This window comes from Carassius carassius, chromosome 4 (genome assembly GCF_963082965.1).
Source record: "Carassius carassius chromosome 4, fCarCar2.1, whole genome shotgun sequence".
NCBI lineage: Eukaryota > Metazoa > Chordata > Actinopteri > Cypriniformes > Cyprinidae > Carassius > Carassius carassius.
In genome coordinates this window covers 23,641,539-23,659,701 of record NC_081758.1, presented here as the reverse complement: position 1 = coordinate 23,659,701, position 18,163 = coordinate 23,641,539, and the positions used below count along the sequence as shown (strand labels likewise).

At 36.4% G+C, this 18,163-nt stretch overlaps 2 protein-coding genes across 2 annotated transcripts; one reads left to right on the top strand and one right to left on the bottom strand.

Annotated features, from left to right (window-relative positions):
- Positions 1-5,441: 5,441 nt before the first annotated feature.
- Positions 5,442-6,728, bottom strand: LOC132139535 (E3 ubiquitin-protein ligase RNF144A-like). Its single transcript, XM_059547957.1, has 3 exons — positions 6,636-6,728; positions 6,427-6,484; positions 5,442-5,975 (listed from the first exon to the last, which is right to left on the bottom strand). Exons 2-3 carry the CDS (start codon positions 6,439-6,441, stop codon positions 5,487-5,489), a joined length of 504 nt encoding a protein of 167 aa, XP_059403940.1. The 5' UTR covers positions 6,442-6,484; positions 6,636-6,728; the 3' UTR covers positions 5,442-5,486.
- Positions 6,729-10,145: 3,417 nt separating this feature from the next.
- LOC132139534 (very-long-chain 3-oxoacyl-CoA reductase-like) lies at positions 10,146-18,082 on the top strand. Its single transcript, XM_059547956.1, has 11 exons — positions 10,146-10,395; positions 11,754-11,800; positions 12,384-12,459; positions 12,658-12,768; positions 13,008-13,075; positions 13,184-13,228; positions 15,346-15,380; positions 15,466-15,547; positions 15,647-15,712; positions 15,789-15,938; positions 17,126-18,082. The coding sequence occupies exons 1-11, from the start codon at positions 10,224-10,226 to the stop codon at positions 17,261-17,263; spliced, it is 990 nt and encodes a 329-aa protein (XP_059403939.1). The 5' UTR covers positions 10,146-10,223; the 3' UTR covers positions 17,264-18,082.
- The last annotated feature ends 81 nt before the right edge of the window (positions 18,083-18,163 follow it).

Here is an 18,163-nt window from a genome sequence, read left to right as displayed (position 1 = left end):
GATATTTAAAAATAAGTTAATACTTTCATGCAGCAAAAATGCATGAAGTTGATCAAAAGTGACAGTAAAGATATTTTTGCTACAAAATATTTATATTTTGATTAAAAGCTTTTGAACAGTATGTTATGCACCACTCTTTCCCCGTAAAGTAAATGATTTGTTGAGTTCTAGATTGTTACTGTCGTTCACTTGATCCAGTTAAATATTTCCTCTTTATTGCCCCCATTAATGCTCTTAACAGAAGGACCTCTATACAGCCACTGGCAATACTAGCTTTGACCACAGCACTATTAAACACCATGTGGCTGGCTCATATTAATCAGCCACTGGAAACAAAGTTCACTTTTTTGCCCCATGCAGCACGAGTTATGTGCCTGACAGAGAAGACAGACATATTTTTGTCTGTTTTATCTACCCTTACGCTTTCATTCCCAAGTTTTATCGCCTAATTTACTGAACATCATGTGAACATGAGTGTCTTGATCAAGGTCAAAATGGTGTCAAGAGGTGGAGGTTACACAACACTTAAAGGCTTTCAGTCAGTCATGACTGGCTTCTGCCCTAGACTTTTAACCTGTGTGTGTGTGTGTGTGTGTCACCCTAGCTCATGATTGATAGGAGTCCATTTTAAGTTAATCAGATTAGTTAGATTTGGCTGTGTTGTACTGAGCTTCAACCGCAAGCCTCTTACATCTGATCAGGGAAAGATAAATTTTGTTAATCAAAGTTTGACAGAATGATTAATACATTATCATAGTAAAATCATGTTAGTATAAATACACGAAAATGTGTGTATGACATGGAAACAACATGTATGCTGTATTTGTGTAAATCAGCATTGTTTAAATAGTTCATCCAACAATGAAAATCCTCACCCTCGTATCCTTAGAAATCTGTCTCCTGAGGAATGCAAAAATAGTTATTTATGGCAGAAGATCCGATGGTTCATTCACAAAGAATGTGTGTTTTTCCATTTCTCTGCACCAAAATATGTTTTGAACCATTGTAATGCACTGATAACCACCAAAAACTGGTGGTGATGAGAAAGTCACATGATGAACCAAAGCTCATCACAAACAGCATTTCTATGAGCTGAGGAGGGCAAAACTTACATATACTGTAGAAGGTGCACAGTATCATTCACACAAACACTAAACCCCATCATGCTGACACACAATACTGAAACTATGTAATAAACATGATTTTAACAACATTAGATGTAGATGTTGAACTGATAAGAAGAAACATGTTGTTTCAATAAAAAAAAACATCAAATATGAAGTGTCATGCAGGGAATTCTGGGAGTGTCAATTTACATTTTTTTCACTGTAAATTATACACTGACTTTTTCTTTTTCACTGCCAAAAATCTTATTTTTAACAGTATTTTACTGTAAAATTACATTAAATGTAATTACTTGTATTCACTGAATATAGTATGGAAACTTACTGTTAAACAGTTAACAGGTTTATACTGTAGTATTTTTAGTCTTTTACTGTTAAAATCACAGTATTTTTTTTACAGTGTGGGCTCGTGTCTCTTGCCCATGATACAGTGTTTTAGAAACGCAGCACTCAAGTTCAACTTAAAGAAAAACATGTGTCTCTAGACCTTTTTTTTCCATGCGACCATACTGCATCTCTTGCTTTTAAACTGCCTTTTTCCATTCAGTAAAAGTGAATGCCGTGACTACGGCTGTCAAGCAGATAGTTTTCATACGATCTTAAAGGGATACTCCACCCCAAAATTAAAATTGTGTCATTAATCACATACCCCCATGTCCTTCCTAACCCGTAAAAGCTTTGTTCATCTTCGGAACACGATTTAAGATATTTTGGATGAAAACCAGGGACCTTTTTACTGTCCCATAGACTGCCAACACTGTTATTATGAAGTGGCATCGCTGATACAGAAGAACATACGCTGCCTGCGTTCACCTCATAAACTCCAAAATGGCGCTACAGCGAAGTTGAGAGAAAAAGAGGAGATGAATCGTTGAATAAAGACTTTTTTTGTTTCTTTGTGTACAAAAACTTTTCTAGTCGCTTCATAACATTACGGTTGAACCACTGATGGCAGATGGACTATTCTAACAATGTCTTTCATACTTTTCTGACCTTTGACCTTGTAACTTACTTGGCAGTCTATGAGACAGAAAAAACCCTCCCGGCTTTCATCCAGAATATCTTAAATTGTATTTCAAAGACAAACAAATCTTTACAGGTTAGGAACAACATGGGGAGGTTAATAACAAAATTTTCATATTGGGGTGGAGTATCCCTTTAAATGTAATTTTGTTCCTCATAAGGATAACGATGGAACCAAGAACACTTGAGACACTCCAGGTTTACTTGAAAGCATGTGGTCATATTTACCCATATTGCTCACCTTCTGAACCTTTACCAACACAGTTCATCACAGGACACACCTGATATGAACTAAACTAGCAAGCATGGCATAGAAAGATATGAAAAGAAAAGTTTTAAAGAATCTCTATAATTTTGAGCCTAACAATGAGACTGTACCAATTCCCTTAAAACCAAGAAGGCCTGGTGACTGCTTTGGAAAGCTTAAGTTGGAAAATTGCACACTCTTTTGCAAACTCTAATCAGTGGAGCAATATATTTTGATCTGATGATCTGCACATTGTATTCTTGTTTTATTGTTCTTTATTGTGTACTTCTCTTTCTTGTAATTACATGTGTAATTTTATGTTCTCTGTACCTTAACACTTTCATCTTGGCCAGGTTGCCGTTGCAAATGAGAAACTGTTCTCAACGTGCTCACCTGGTTAAATAAAGGTTAAAAAATAAAAATAAATAAATAAAAATAAAAAAACATTATGACTGTTTTAAACGAGTTTAGTATATCTTTTCAGTAATGGCCAAGTTTATTTACTGACTAAAATTAAATTGCTTCCTTGAAGGCATATTACAATGCCTGATTATAATCTTGGTGAAATATGTTTATATTCCATTATAAATCACAAAATGTTTAGCCTTAGCTGAACATTTTCCATTATACTGTAGGTGGGTTTTAATGTTCTCCCTTTTATCAGTTTTTATAGTCACATCTTTTTCATTAAAGTCCAAAAGCAGTGAGACTCTGTTTGTTGTCCACAATTCTGCATGGAATTACATCATTAGTCGACAGGTAATTTGACAGTCGATGGGTAAGAAGCCTAAGGGCTTCAATATCCTGTATCCCGGGGCAACACTGACGGAGGCAGCGGAAGCAGAAGTGTGTGTTACACTGAGGGCAGATGATATTGGGACAGCCTTTTCCATTGTGTGTAAGCAGGGTCTTGCACCCTGGACAGGCCCTGAAGTATGGACATCCTCTCGCCGAGCTGTGTGGATCAGTGATTTCTGTGTCGCTGAGGAGGGCAGCACGGAGCGCACAGTTTGGCAGTGTGCAGGAATTGGTGATCGAAGCACTGTGTGGCAACTCTCTCTGACATGCCACACAGAAACGAAACACAGACCTGTTCACTACAGAGCAAGATCTGCAGACTGCACACTGACCATCCAAAGCTACGACATTAGACTGATGACAACTGGGACACTGGAAAGAGGGAAACAATTGGTGAGATCTGGTCACATAATAAAATATAAGAGGAACTCCACTTCACAGATTCCTTTCACTTGCTTTTCCCAAGTAAAAATGACTGCACCTATACCTGAAATATTTATTAGTAGTCTATAATAATAATAGGCCTACTATTATAAAATATATAATGTTTACAATAACATGTTTAACAGTAAGTTATTCCTTTATAGATCACATAGGGTATAGTTAATTTTTCATTGGGTAGACATTTAGCATTAAATATACACATAATGTCCAGTAAAATATGTAACTGAATGTGTAAATTATATTCTGCATATTTTGTTTCAAAAGTACAGTACTGAAGTATGCTACAGTAAGCTTCACACATTAAGCTTTACACAGTTACATCATTATTGATTCAAAAACAGTGTCATAGCTTCATAACAAATTTAATAGGGCTGATCTTATACTAGTAGCTTTAGGGCTACATTTCACATCTCAAATATAGGCTAATCAAAATGACTGAGCAATAGCTCAATGATCCTTAAAGTTTTAACCCAGGAAGGCTCCACTAGACACTTATCAGTGGAAAACTGCGTCACAGTTAATCAGACACCTTGACATAGTGTGCTAAATAAAGTCTAAGAGCTTAATTCCCTCCTATAGTATTCTGGTAAAACAAGTGCCTGAAATAGCTTTTGCGAAATGTTTGACGTCATGATGGATCACAAAGATCTGGAGCGGCCAGTCTACCTTTGGAACATTCATGGCTCAAGTCCTCCTGGACAGCTTCCACAGATGGACAAACCTGAGAGAGAGAGAGAGAGAGAGAGAGAGAGTAGACGAGGGTCAGCCGATTAGTAAGGAAAAAGTAAGACAAAGAACTGTGCTGACAGGGAAACTGAGGACACTGTCTCACAGTTATGCACTGTAGCCTACCACAGTATGACAATTTACCAAGAACATTATCTATGTGTAAAATAACATGCACTTTGAGAATCAATATGTCTCTGCCAACAAGAAAACAATATTCCTTCCTACAAGTGCGAAATTCAAATAGTTCAAATAGTCTTAACTATGCAGTTAAAGCGACTCTTAGCCTACTACAGAATGTATGAAGAGAAGAAATGACTAGTAAAATGAATAAAATGTAAAGCAGTACTTACTGGACACCAGCTCAGTATTCCAATCACTTCTTTGTGCGAAGAGACACAAAATGTTAGTACTGTATGTATTTCTCGTGAGAACAGATTGAAGGGGAATACCCAAAAGTCCTGCGTCTTTCACTTTCTGTTCAGAGGCAGACACAAAACAACAGAAAAAAAGATAACAAAGGTACCCCTTTTGGCAGTCTTCATAAATATAAATTTTCACATGAATTTTTTTATTGTATGCAACGTTCTTTAGCTGTTTTTCCCCTTGCAAAACACTATTAATTTAGCCAGCGATTACAAGATGCCTGGTGATTTAGGTTTATATAGCGCTGTCTGCTGGTCAGTGAATGAAAGTGGAAAAGAAATGCTTGCCAGCTTGCAGTCCCTCTTCCCTTTAAATTCTACTTCTGACCACTTGATCACAGATCACGTTCTCTGGTACTTTTTCATTCTCGAGAAAAAAAACATTAACAATAATAAATTCACTGGAAATACACTGAACTGACTTTAACTGATAGACTGTTTCCATTGTCCTCTTGCATTAGCAGCACACGTTTCTCCTGTTTAACACTGTAAAGCTGTTTTGACACAATCTGTATTGAATAAAATGCTATATAAATAAAGGTGACTTGACATTACTTGGTGCTAATGAGAATTAAAAAAAATTACAGTTTTTAAAATATATTAATTTCTTTATCTCTGGATTAAAAGAAAAGACAAAAACAAAGTTTTTTTATTTATTTATTTATTCTAAAGTTATTTTTAATAGTTTATGCTCATCTACTAGAGTCCCATGCGATTAATGATCTCAGCATTATCCGCTATCACACAGGGCCCTATCTCAAGATCATCATCATCATCATTATCATCATCACCATCATCATCATCATCATATTCATCATCATATCCAGCTTCGTAGCACTGTGGACGGAGGCAGCGGAAGCAGAACTCCTCTTCGCAGTTGGGACAAATAATGTAAGGGCAGCCCTCACCACTGTGTGTTACTAGGGCCTGGCATCCCGGACAGGCCCTGAAGTATGGGCATCCATTCACTAAGCTTTGCGGGTCACTGATCTCTTTGACGCTGAGGAGGGCAGCACGGAGAGCACAGTTCGGCAGCATGCAGGAGTTGTTGGCTGAAGCGTTGCATGGCCACTCTCTCTGACACGCCCAGCAGAACTGAAACACGCACCTCTTTGCTTTAGAACAAGGTCTGCAGACTGCTTTCTGTCCATCCAACTTACTGAAATCAGACTGCTGACAGCCAGGACACTGCAAGTCAGACAGACAAGTTAAATCATTGCCAGTATGTGATGACAAAATACTTTTGTCACTATAAGTGAGTCATTGAATCATTCACTCAGTCACTCATTCACTCAGGAGATTCAGTGATTAATTTAGTAATTTGGTGAATTGTTTGGAACTATAAAAAACATAATATTCTGCAATTGTTCTATCTAAAATGTTATTATATTAGTGTTATTATAAATGTTATTATATAAAAGTTGTTGTCTTCTTGAACTGTTGTATAAAATTAACTATCAGAGCACAACATGATTTAACACAGTTTGCAGTATATTGCAGTATCATCTTTTGGAAAAACAGATGTTAAAAAGATCCTAAAAACTTCTAAATGAATAGATCTCTTTTCTTTCTTAGTACGCTGTCATAATGTGGGTAGTTTTACAAATTCTTGAAAATAAAATGAAAATATCAGTAGCACCTTTGGACTGCTCATGTTTAAAGTTTGCTGTTCCACATCCACAGATCAAAAGAGAAACCTGTGAACAATATTAGTTACTCTCAATAGTGAGTAACTGGTCACTTAAAGTAATGTAATAATAAGCTGGTGAACAACATGAGCACAGTTTTCAAATCAGTCAGTAAAAGGCCAGTAAAATAATAACAATAATAATCAAAGCAAACAAATACCTTCTTCACTGGCAGATCACAAACACAACATACTCAACACTTGTCTGTGGAAGGAAGCTGTGTTCCTGTCTGTAAGCACAACTCGAATGAAGGGAATTTCCACAGTTATATGTATCTTTCACTTTTGTCTTCACTCACTTATCTTAAAGGGTTAGTTCACCCAAATATTAAAACTATGTCATTAATGACTCTCATGTCGTTCCAAACCAGTGAGACCTCTGTTCATCTTCGGATCACAGATTAAGATATTTTAGATTTAGTCTGAGAGCTCTCAGTCCCTCCATTGAAGCTGTGTGTACGGTCTACTGTCCATGTCCAGAAAGGTAAGAAAAACATCATCAAAGTAGTCCATGTGACATCAGAGGGTCAGTTAGAATTTGTTGAAGCTTCAAAAAAACATTTTGGTCCAAAAATAACAAAAACTACGACTTTATTTAGCATTGTCTTTTCTTTGTGCATTCACAACTCTGCAGTGACACTGCTGACGTGTTATCTTTGTTATTGGGCGCACCAGAAAAAACACATCAGCAGCATCGTGAACGCACTCCCAACAGACCCGGAAGAGAAGAAAATGCTGAATAAAGTCGTTTTGAAAGTCGTTATTCGTATTTAAATAACAATAAAGTTTTTGTTATTTTTGGACCAAAATGTATTTTCGAAGCTTCAACAAATTCTAACTGACCCTCTGATGTCACATGGACTACTTTGATGATGTTTTTCCTACCTTTCTGGGCATGGACAGTATACCGTACACACAGCTTCAATGGAGGGACTGAGAGCTCTCGGACTAAATCTAAAATATCTTAATCTGTGTCCCGAAGATGAACGGAGGTCTTACGGGTTTGAAACAACATGAGGGTGAGTCATTAATGACCAAATTTTCATTTATTTGGTGAACTAACCCTTTAAGCACAACCCTATATGACCTTTCTTTCCCACTGATTATATGACACATCTCTTGAGCAGGGAACAAGGAAACAAGGAATTCTTTAAATAACACAGACTTTATTACTCCAAACACATAGGGATGGCTGGAAACACAGAAAGACATTCAAGACCAGATGCTGGACTAAACACAGAGGTGGAAAGAGTACAGAAATATTCTACTCAAGTAAAAGTACCATTACATTAATGAAATTTTGTACCAGTAAAGTAAAATTTTGAACAAGTAAAAGTACCAGTCTAAAAATCTACTCAAGTAAAACTAAAAAGTAGTTCATTTAAAATTTACTCAGAGTAAAAATTACTTAGTTACATTTTAACAGTGGGAGGGAGGCAAAAATGGGATAGGCCAAGGGTATCAAACTCAGTCCCTGGAGAGCCACAGTTGATATAACCCTAATTAAACACACCTGATCCAGCTAATCTAATCATTCAGGCTTATTTGAAAACTACATGATATGTGTGCTGGAGCAGGGTTTGAACTAAACTCTGCAGGGCTGCGGCCCTCAGGAACTAAGTCCTGCCCATTATTTACTATAGTTTCCAGGGAGCGATTAAAAGAAAAAAAAAATAACTCAGTAATTCATGTATTTTAAAATGTAGCGAAGTACAATACTTCAGACAAAATATACTTAAGTAAAAGTAAAATTAAGCTCTGATTGGCCAGCTATTGAGTGCATTGTGACTGGCTGAATAACTCAAGCCTGTGACAGAAATGTTACTCCCCTTAACATACTTAGATGACATCTCCCGGCATGACCATTCATGAGTCAAAACCAACAACACCCATTACAAACGAGGTATTTGTTGCATCCAGTGGGGACATAATTACTGATTATAGTGACTTATGCCGTCTTTTTGTGCATTGCGCTGCGTATCGTGCTATGTGAACATTAAACCATGTCTGTATTTGTGATCAGAGAAACAACAAACCTTCTCTACATCAATCATCAGTGGCAAATTATTTAAATATAAAAAACTGAAGTTTTTTACGTTTTGTAAGTCAGAAGCGCCAGACTGTCCTTGCAAAGTTGGAACTGACTCACTTCATAGCAACAGACGCATTGTAGGCTGCTGGTCCAGGAAACAGTCTTTATCCACCATAAAATGCGCAGCATACATCAGAATATTTGGGTTGAACTGTTGTGGAACAGTGTTGTAAATATAACTTAACTACTGATTTTTGTGTCCTCTTTTTGAAGACCAAACTAACTAATTTTGCTTTCACAACAAAACAGCATCTCCTCCACAAGATGGCACCGACTGCAACAGCGAGAATAAAAGTTACGCCTTCTTTCTTTTCGTGAACATTTGGTTGGTGTTATGCAAATATTTCCACATAGTGTCTTAGACATGGGGTGGGGGGGCGTGTTAGAACGAGCTGTTTTAGGAGGCCTTGGTTGACTCTTAACTTTTATAAAGAATAACTCTTTGGGTTTGAGACTTTTGCAACTTTACAGATCTTCTATATTCACCAAGAGCTTGTAATACTCCAAAGAGAAAGGAAAAATTTAAATTGCATCATATGACCCCTTTAGAACAGGCCGATTTGCGGCACAGTGTAAGTTTAAAAGCGTCATAGTGTAAACTGATGGATAGACATACAGAATCATACCTGAAACAGAATACTTGTGTTTGGGAAACTATCATATATGGTGTTAAATTAATAAATGACACAGCAGATGATAATAGCTCATATTCTCTGTTTTTATTTAAGCTCCATTGAGGCATGTTACAACAGAACATTCTCTTGCCATTTACTGTTGCTTTCAGGAACTATTTTAAACTAAAGGACAGCATTGAAACTTGCTTAAAAAAATAACACATAAATTCATACGTTTTTGTTTTTAATATTTTCATTGTGTGGTAACCGTTTTATAAAAGCAATGAGGTGGGCTACTCGAGGCGGTGCTGTATTGTGAATAAATCGGCTGTTTAAAATATCTCAGAACTAATATGCGAACAAGACCATGCTGAGAAACAAGTCGATATCGCCATCTTGTGTTGAAAACATAAACGAACGATTCGAACAAGCTGTACCTGCATGTTCTAAATATTAATCTGTCATCTACTCTTGTGCTGTACAGCTTACATAACTCTGGGCTGTTCCTGTGTACACTTATCAATGTTTACAAATGATCAAGAAATGACAGCGATTGTTTATGATATGAGTAAGGCTACAGTCAGGGATACGACATGGCTTTTTATCTGTCCCGTACAGTAATATGTTGTGCGAACAGGATGTCATTAGTAAGTGATAAACTTTGACGTGAATGGCAGGTCGGACCACATAACAGACATATCCCAAAAACGACACTTAGGATCCACACAATATTACAGGTGTGGAGAGCAGGCCTACATACAGTAAACGACCTCTCACCTGTTAACACGAGCACTATGTTTGTTTTGAAGAGGAGTTACACTTCAGCGGATCTGTTCAATTCTATTCTGCTGACCAATGACAGACAGGCCTCGGTGAAGGGAGGAGCATGCATATAATTAAGTGTGTGTGTGTGTGTGTGTGTGTGTGTGTGTGTGTGGGGGGGGGGGGGGGGGGGGGGGGGAGTCTTTTCCAAACTTTGGAGCATACCAGAAGAAGCTCGTTTTATTGTACAAGTGTGACAGAAACGCGTGGTTGCAAAGAAGATGGGAGACACTGCAGAGTGGAGCTGGTGTTCCTTGGTGTTGAGCAGCATCGGCTCTATTACGGTTGTTTATTACCTGCTGAGGTGGTCATGGCAGTGTTGGCAGGGGTTAAAAGCGTACGTGCTTTCTGAGATCTGGCAAACGGACCTGAGGACATATGGTCAATGGGCTGGTAAGGTTTTCTTCAAAGATGCACAGTGGGTTCCGTTTTCTGATTATTATTTAATTATAAAATTATCCATTGTTTAGTATAAATGCATCAGAGGAGCAGGAATAAACCGATCACGTTTAATAATACTAGTGCCACTTAACAATTTGCTTCTTCTTTAACTATTAATGGTATGGCAAGCTGTCGTAGCATTTATTCCCTTTAACTAGCAATCCAAAATGTATTATGCTGCTATTAATTCTTTCAATTAAATTATTTGTGATAAGAGTGATGAGTTAATACAGCAGTGCTACTGGTAACAAATTAAAAAGTGAATTTTATGGGGTTATATCTACAATATGTTAAGTATTCACTTCCAACTAGTGTGCATTCCAGTTGTCCCTGGTAGTCATTATAGTTCGTCTAGCAACGAATCATCAGGCACTAGTACTTTTTTTTTTCCAGTTTTTCAGTTTATTAGATTCATGTGTCCATTTATGCAAATCTTTTCTAATTGTTACTAAAAACATTTTGATGTCTTACTATTTTTTTTATGAATAACTACTAGTGACCATTTGAACAGATGCTAGTCACCACTGTAATAAGTATTAGTATCTAATGAATAGTTAATTATATAAGATTCAAAAAGATCCTTGTTACTATAACATTGTGTACTAGTAATAAAAAAATAGTATCTTAAAAACATACAATTTATGCAAATCTTTTCTAATTGTTACTAAAAACATTTTGATGTCTTACTATTTTCTTTATGAATAACTACTAGTGACCACTTGAACAGATGCTAGTCACCACTGTAATAAGTATTAGTATCTAATGAATAGTTAATTATATAAGATTCAAAAAGATCCTTGTTACTATAACATTGTGTACTAGTAATAAAAAAATAGTATCTTAAAAACATACAACTTAAAAAAAAAAAACATGTTAAAATAGCTTGCCACCTGTTGGACCATGTTAACCAGTAGAATCCTGCTAATTAGCCTATGGACCACAGGGAGTCCAGCAGGTGATGCAGCAGGGTCAGCAGATGTTTGTGGTTACATAGGATGGGGACATCACACCAACATCTAGTGTCCGAAACACAACGTGCTCGTGACCTGCTTTGCTTTTTTTTTCTGCAGGGGTGTTCTTTTGCATTGGTTGTACAGTACTCATTCTGCTCAGGGCATCTGCATAGCCAGAAACTCAACATTGCTGCCTTTTTCTTGTTTACTTAAAATGTGTATATTCCAGACATAATGAAAACAGCCTTAAAAATCAGACACAAAGAATTATAGTGGTTGAAGTTGGGTGATCTAATGATAACTGACAATAGAACAGAAAGGATGGGATATTTCACTAAACCTTCCTGTCTCTCACAGTTGTAACTGGAGCAACATCAGGGATTGGTCGTGCATATGCTGAAGAGGTCAGTAAACTACTCTCTTTTCTGAAAACATTAATTATGTGGGAGTTTAAGAGCATCCGTTTTGATACTACAAAAAATAAATATAAAATTCACTGCAGATATTTTTACTTTTTCATCCGAGTTGCATGCTTCCTCTAAGCTACATGCAATATTTGACTGATTTTGGTGTCCAAAAATGGCTTTAGCCTTCGCATTAATTCAAGAAATATCAAGTAATTTTCATTAGAATGCAGCGTTTGACAATATAGGATATTGCCATAATCAACTAGTCTGGAGGATCCAGAAGCACTACTACTTCCAAAATCTGCATGGATGTGGTAAAGTATGTTATCAACTAAAAATCTGGGACACTCTTGACCACCACATTGTGTTGTTCTTGTCCTCTGTGAAAGAGTTAGTATGTCTGTTTAATGAGAGGATGTCCATAAAAACAATGTGTTTGCACTCCTGCACATCTAACAGAGAATAAGAGGTACTCCTGTGATCGGATGGAAAAAAAAAAATCTGTTGAAATGCATGGTTATAATTACTATTCTTACTATATACATACACATGAATCTTTGTGGGTGTATTTGTGCCTTAGCTTGCCAAACGAGGATTAGACATTGTTCTGATCAGTCGCTCGGAGGACAGGCTTCGCAGTGTTGCCAAGGAAATAGGTAAGTTACAAAGTAGAAGTCAAGATGAAAAATGTAGCTTCTCTAAGTGATCAGAGCAGAGACAAATCCATTTGTACGCAAAACCTCAACTACATCATTTTAAGATTTAGGAATTCTATGACTGTAAAATATTATTTTCACACATTTAGACAGAGCACAAAGAGTATAAATCTGTAAATCTGTATGTGTTTGTTTCAGAATCTCAGTACAAGCGGCAGACACATGTGATTCAGTCAGATTTCACAGAGGGACATTCCATCTACTCTGCTATCGCACAACAGCTAGAGGGCCTAGAGATCGGAATTCTGGGTAAGATAAAGATCAACAACGATGTTTAAAATAGTGAAGATGGTGCAAAAGAATGAAATGAATTTTGGTAAGCCATATAGGGGCCATAGATTAAATGTTTTTCATTTCTGGAACCAAAAATCATCATAACTTGCAACAGTTCAATAGTTAGTATAATAAAACACACTCAGTACAAAGTACTGAATAATTTTGTCTACATTTATTTATATCTATTATTAATTTCGTCTCTTTCTCTGTAGTGAACAATGTAGGTATGAACTATACAGGGGTTCTGGCAAATTTTCTGGATGTTCCTGATCCACACCAGGTCTGACTCAGCTTTTCTACACCACACAGCTTGACTTCCTGCTCTATTGTAATCTGAATCGATTGTATGAAAGTGTCTATTACATGAAGTACTTTTTTCTGTCTCCAGAGAATCACACAGGTGATAAACTGTAACACACTGTCCGTCACTCAGGTAAGACTATCTGTATGTTAACTTGTTTATACATGGCCTGTTATACTATATATTTGTTATATATCGTCTTGACATAGCAGCATACATAGGCTCGTTTACGGAATGTGTGCCTTTTTTTGTCCTTTGTGTGCATATGTAAAACAACATATACAGGGGTTGGGAAAACATAATGTGAATAACTGGGAAATAAGCAATATTTGTTTCTTAAAGCATGTTACCACTGCTTGCCTTTAATACAGCTTACAACCTTCTTTGAATAGATTCATATAACTTTTAAACGGTCTCCAATTGAATGTTGTCTAAAAAAAAACATCTGCCAATTGCTTTAGAAATGTTAGAGGGAATCGGCTTCTTAATCTACTCTCCAAAACTGGCCACAGGGATTTGATAATATTAAAGTCAGCTGATTGAAAAGGCCAGGGCAGATGTTGAAGGTCATCTTGGAGCTCCATTTGCAGAGGTTTTCTGATCATATTTTATGGTTTCTGATTATATTGCTCGCATTTTAGCATTGGTGTTCATATTGAAAGTTTTAGCACTTACAGCTCCATGTGTTTTAGCTTTATAAAGTGCCCTGTGGTTGGGTTTTTTTTGTGGAAAGAGAGTGTACATAGTTGGACACAAGTGAGTTCACTTCACTTCAAGGTGAAAGATTAAGTTTGCTGTCACTTTGCAGTAGTTGTTCTGTGTTGTTTGGAAACAATATTTCTTAGTACTTGACAGTTCTTATCATTCACATTTCCTATCATTCATTCACGCTGAAGAAGTCTCGCCATGCTTTGTTGATGGCAATCATAATCATAAAGTAACCAAACAACTGGGCGATTAACAGATGCTCCTGCTGAACAGGTTCCCGGGATTTGTCTTTTTAGTAAGTCTTTTGCAAGTCATCGACCTATTGACCTATGGCTTACTAAACACTGCTGAGTACAACTTAGAAGAGTATATTCAGGGTTGCCAACTCTCAGGCATCTGGCGTGACACTCGCGCTTGGACTTCAGCATGAGATTGATGCTGAAAGCATGAGTGTCACGCCAGATGCATGAGAGTTGGCAACCCTGGTATATTAGACAATAGAAAAATAAATAAAGATAATGGCAAGGTTTTTTTTTTTTTTACTGCAGCCTACAAACACAATATTAAAGGGGTCCTATTATGCTTTTTTAACTTTAGTTAGTCTATAATGTTGAAAAAAGATCTGCAAAGTTACAAACCTCAAAGTCCACTTCAAAAGGAGATATTTTATTTAACAGAAATCACTACAACAAATGTCGTACGACTTGTTTGGACTACAACGCGTATTTTCAGGGATTTGTGATGGCGCCAAGTGGAGCCAATCACAACACAAACTTGCCCAGCTAACCAACCACAGCACATTTCGTATTTCAGAAGGCGGGCCTTCATTTGATACAGGAAGTATTCGAGCCATTCATGCCAGACTGGGGAGAGAGGTGTTGTAATAATGTGAAAAATAATGTGTTTTTCCAACAACCCTGTTCTGGACTGTTGATTGTGGTTTCTCCCTCTGTCCATATTTGGTTGTTCCTGTTCTCATTATTAGTTAATCACCTCATTGTGCTCACCTGTCTACCCCTCATTATCTGCCCTATATCAGTTCCTGTCGCTCGTGTTCCACTTGGTCGGTTATTTGAATGTTTTCTCATGTATGTTTTCCTGACCCGTTTGGATATTACCTCTATGTGGATTAATAAAGACTGTTTATCATTATCTTGGTTGTTCTGCTTGATCACACACAGACTTTTGAAAATGTAATTTAATATACTGATTTGGTGCTCAATTATTAATGATACATAATATTGTCAATGTTAAAAAACAGCCAAGTTTCTATTAATTTTAATACTAAATGAATTTTTGAATGGTAGTGTTTCATAGATTGAAAAAAAATTGATAAGAAAGTAATTAAAAATAAAAAAACATCGATAAGATAATAATTCTCAAGCACCAAATCAGCATATTAGAATCTGAAGGAAATATAAATACACAAAACAGTCATTTTAAATGGTAATGTTAAACAATATTACTGTGGCGCAATGATCTATGATTCTAATGACAATAAAGATTTGGTGGCGAAGTTGATGACAAGTGTTGTTTTGTAGATGAGCAGACTCGTTTTGCCAGGCATGCTTGAAAGGTAAACACATAGCTGGATCTGATCATATCTGATTATTATGAAAACTGTGTTTGTGCTTTAACTGAGGGCTTGTGTTTACTCTCAGGGGGAAAGGCCTCATTATAAACATATCATCAGAAGCTGCATCTCAGCCCCAGCCAATGCTGTCGTTGTATTCTGCCACTAAGGTGCATCTTTGCTACACACAAAACAAATTCCATGCAGCCTTACAGAATAACACACAGAAATAACAACTAAAGTGGGCCTTCCTCTTCTCTTACACCTAGATATTTGTAACATATTTTTCTCGCTGTCTGCATGCGGAATACAGGTCAAAAGGAATCACGGTTCAAGTAAGTCCAGCACTAGTAAATATCTTGTACATTTGTTTTTGCTGAATCTTAATGTTGTTTCTCTGCCTTTGTCCAGTGTGTGGTCCCGTTTGTAGTCTCCACTAATATGACTCATAACGTGCCTGTCAGTCCACTGGTAAAAAGTGCCGCTTCATTTGCTAGAGATGCTCTGAACACTGTGGGTTACACAACATACACAAGCGGATGTTTAACTCATGCACTGCAGGTAAACACCACTCACAGTCAGTTTGAATAATGTGGGATAGCAGATTTATAAACATTTTTACCCTCTTCCCAATATATATCTCAACAGTTATATCTACTATATTACGGTGCCCGTAAGGTGACTTGTTCGGTTTACTTAGTTTTGTCGTGCATATTATGTCGTGGCCACGAGATCATTTTGTCGAGGTAACGACATCCTTATGTCATGGCCTCGAGATGCTATGTTGAGGGAACAACATCCATTTCTCGTGGCCACGACTTCTTATGTTGAGGGAATGACATGTTTTTCTCGTGGCCACTAGTTTAATGTTTAAACAAACCTTCGTGACCATAGCAACACGGGATTATCAGAGATGGATTCATTCATATTTCATCTTGAATTAAGTAATTATCATATTAACCATATGCTTTGGCTACCGAGCTGTATTACATGCGATTGTCAGCATTCAAATTAAGTTTATCATAAATATTACATAAAGTGCATAATAAAATATATAAAACTTTTTTTATCCATCCTACAGTCTTGTAAGTCCATTAACTGATAGTCTTTCCCCTAATATGTGTACATTATTATTATTATTAGCCTATTATTATTGGTTATTTTTTTATTTTGTTTATATATATTTTTTTTTTTGCTTCATTTCGATCTCTTTACTTAACATTCTGAATACTTTTGTAAATAATAGCGTACTGTAAATGCTTGACATTAACATAAAATGTCATAATGTAAATGCATACATTTTATATGTATAAATAATATAATAATTTCGTAATTCAAAATAAAATATGAATGAATCCATCTCTCATAATCCCTGGTTGCTATGGTCACGCAGGTTTGTTTACGCATTAAACTCGCATGGATGTTGTTCCCTCAACAAAGCATCTTGAGGCCACGACATAAGGATGTCGTTACCTCGACAAAATGATCTCATGGCCACGACATAATATGACGTTCCGACGAGTTAATATTACGTTCCCATAAATTAATATCTCATGGCCATGACATATTATCATGTTCCCACGAGTTATGTCGTGGCCACGACAAAACTAAGTAAACAGAACAATTCACCTTACGGGCACCATACTATATAAACATGCAGGGTATGTTTTGAAGTGTCCTATACATTTTATTTCAATTTAGAAGTATGAATATGTTATGGATTTACTTAACATCCTTTGTGGTTTCAGCACTTTGCTCTGTCAATTGTTTTCCCGGGCTGGCTGCGTCTCTCGTCCTATTGTGTGCAACGCATGGCAAAATTTGCTAATAGCATTGAACCCCAGTTAAGGGAGATGATGGCAGAGCCAAAAAACAAACAGGATTGACACACACCGTGGACCACAGAGATGAACTTAAAAATCACAGTGATACACAAACATGCGTATAATGGCATCAACAGTAAGAACTTAGCACAAAAACTGTTTTTACTGCAGTGACAGGAAAACAGATGAATTATTACAATAGGGACAATTTTCATTGTTATGGTAAATTGGCAGATCTATGGTCTTTATAAAAAAATTTTTGTATTTGCATCAGAATCAGGAATCTGAACCTATGGACCCTTTTCATTATTCAGTTAAATGACATTTACATTTGCATTTACAGCAGGGTAAATTGAGAAGTGTACGTACATTTAACTTTCCCTCCCTAAATAAATGTATATTGTTTAATGTAATATATATATCTACACTGTGGTTCAAAAGTTTAATAATTAATTATATAAGCTATAACATTTAATTTTCAAAAGGCATCAAGACCTTGAAAGATTACTTTTATGATGGATATCTGTTTAGTTACAATGGCATCATGTTTCCCCTTGTCTTATGTGCTGAATGAATAAGCTTTTTTTTATTTATTTTTTTAAGAAATGCAATATGCCAGTTGTGATGCTTCAAGGTTTCGTTATGTTGGCAGTACTGTAATTAACTGCATCACATGAATGATTAGATACTATACTTTTTAACTATATGGGCCTTTCATGCAGTTGAAGTGTGAAAATGTGAAAAATATCCATAGGATAGCACTGAAGAACATTAACTACTTTATACTATTGGCTATGACTTTTACATGCATCATGTATTTATTGCTTTTCAATAATGTGACATTAAAAATCAGTCTAGACTGAAAGAAAAAACATTATAGTTTGAACATTAAAAAAGAGTCAATGAAGAAAAAAACAGAATTATTTTGTTTAATGACAGTCTTCTACACTCAGTCCCATGATT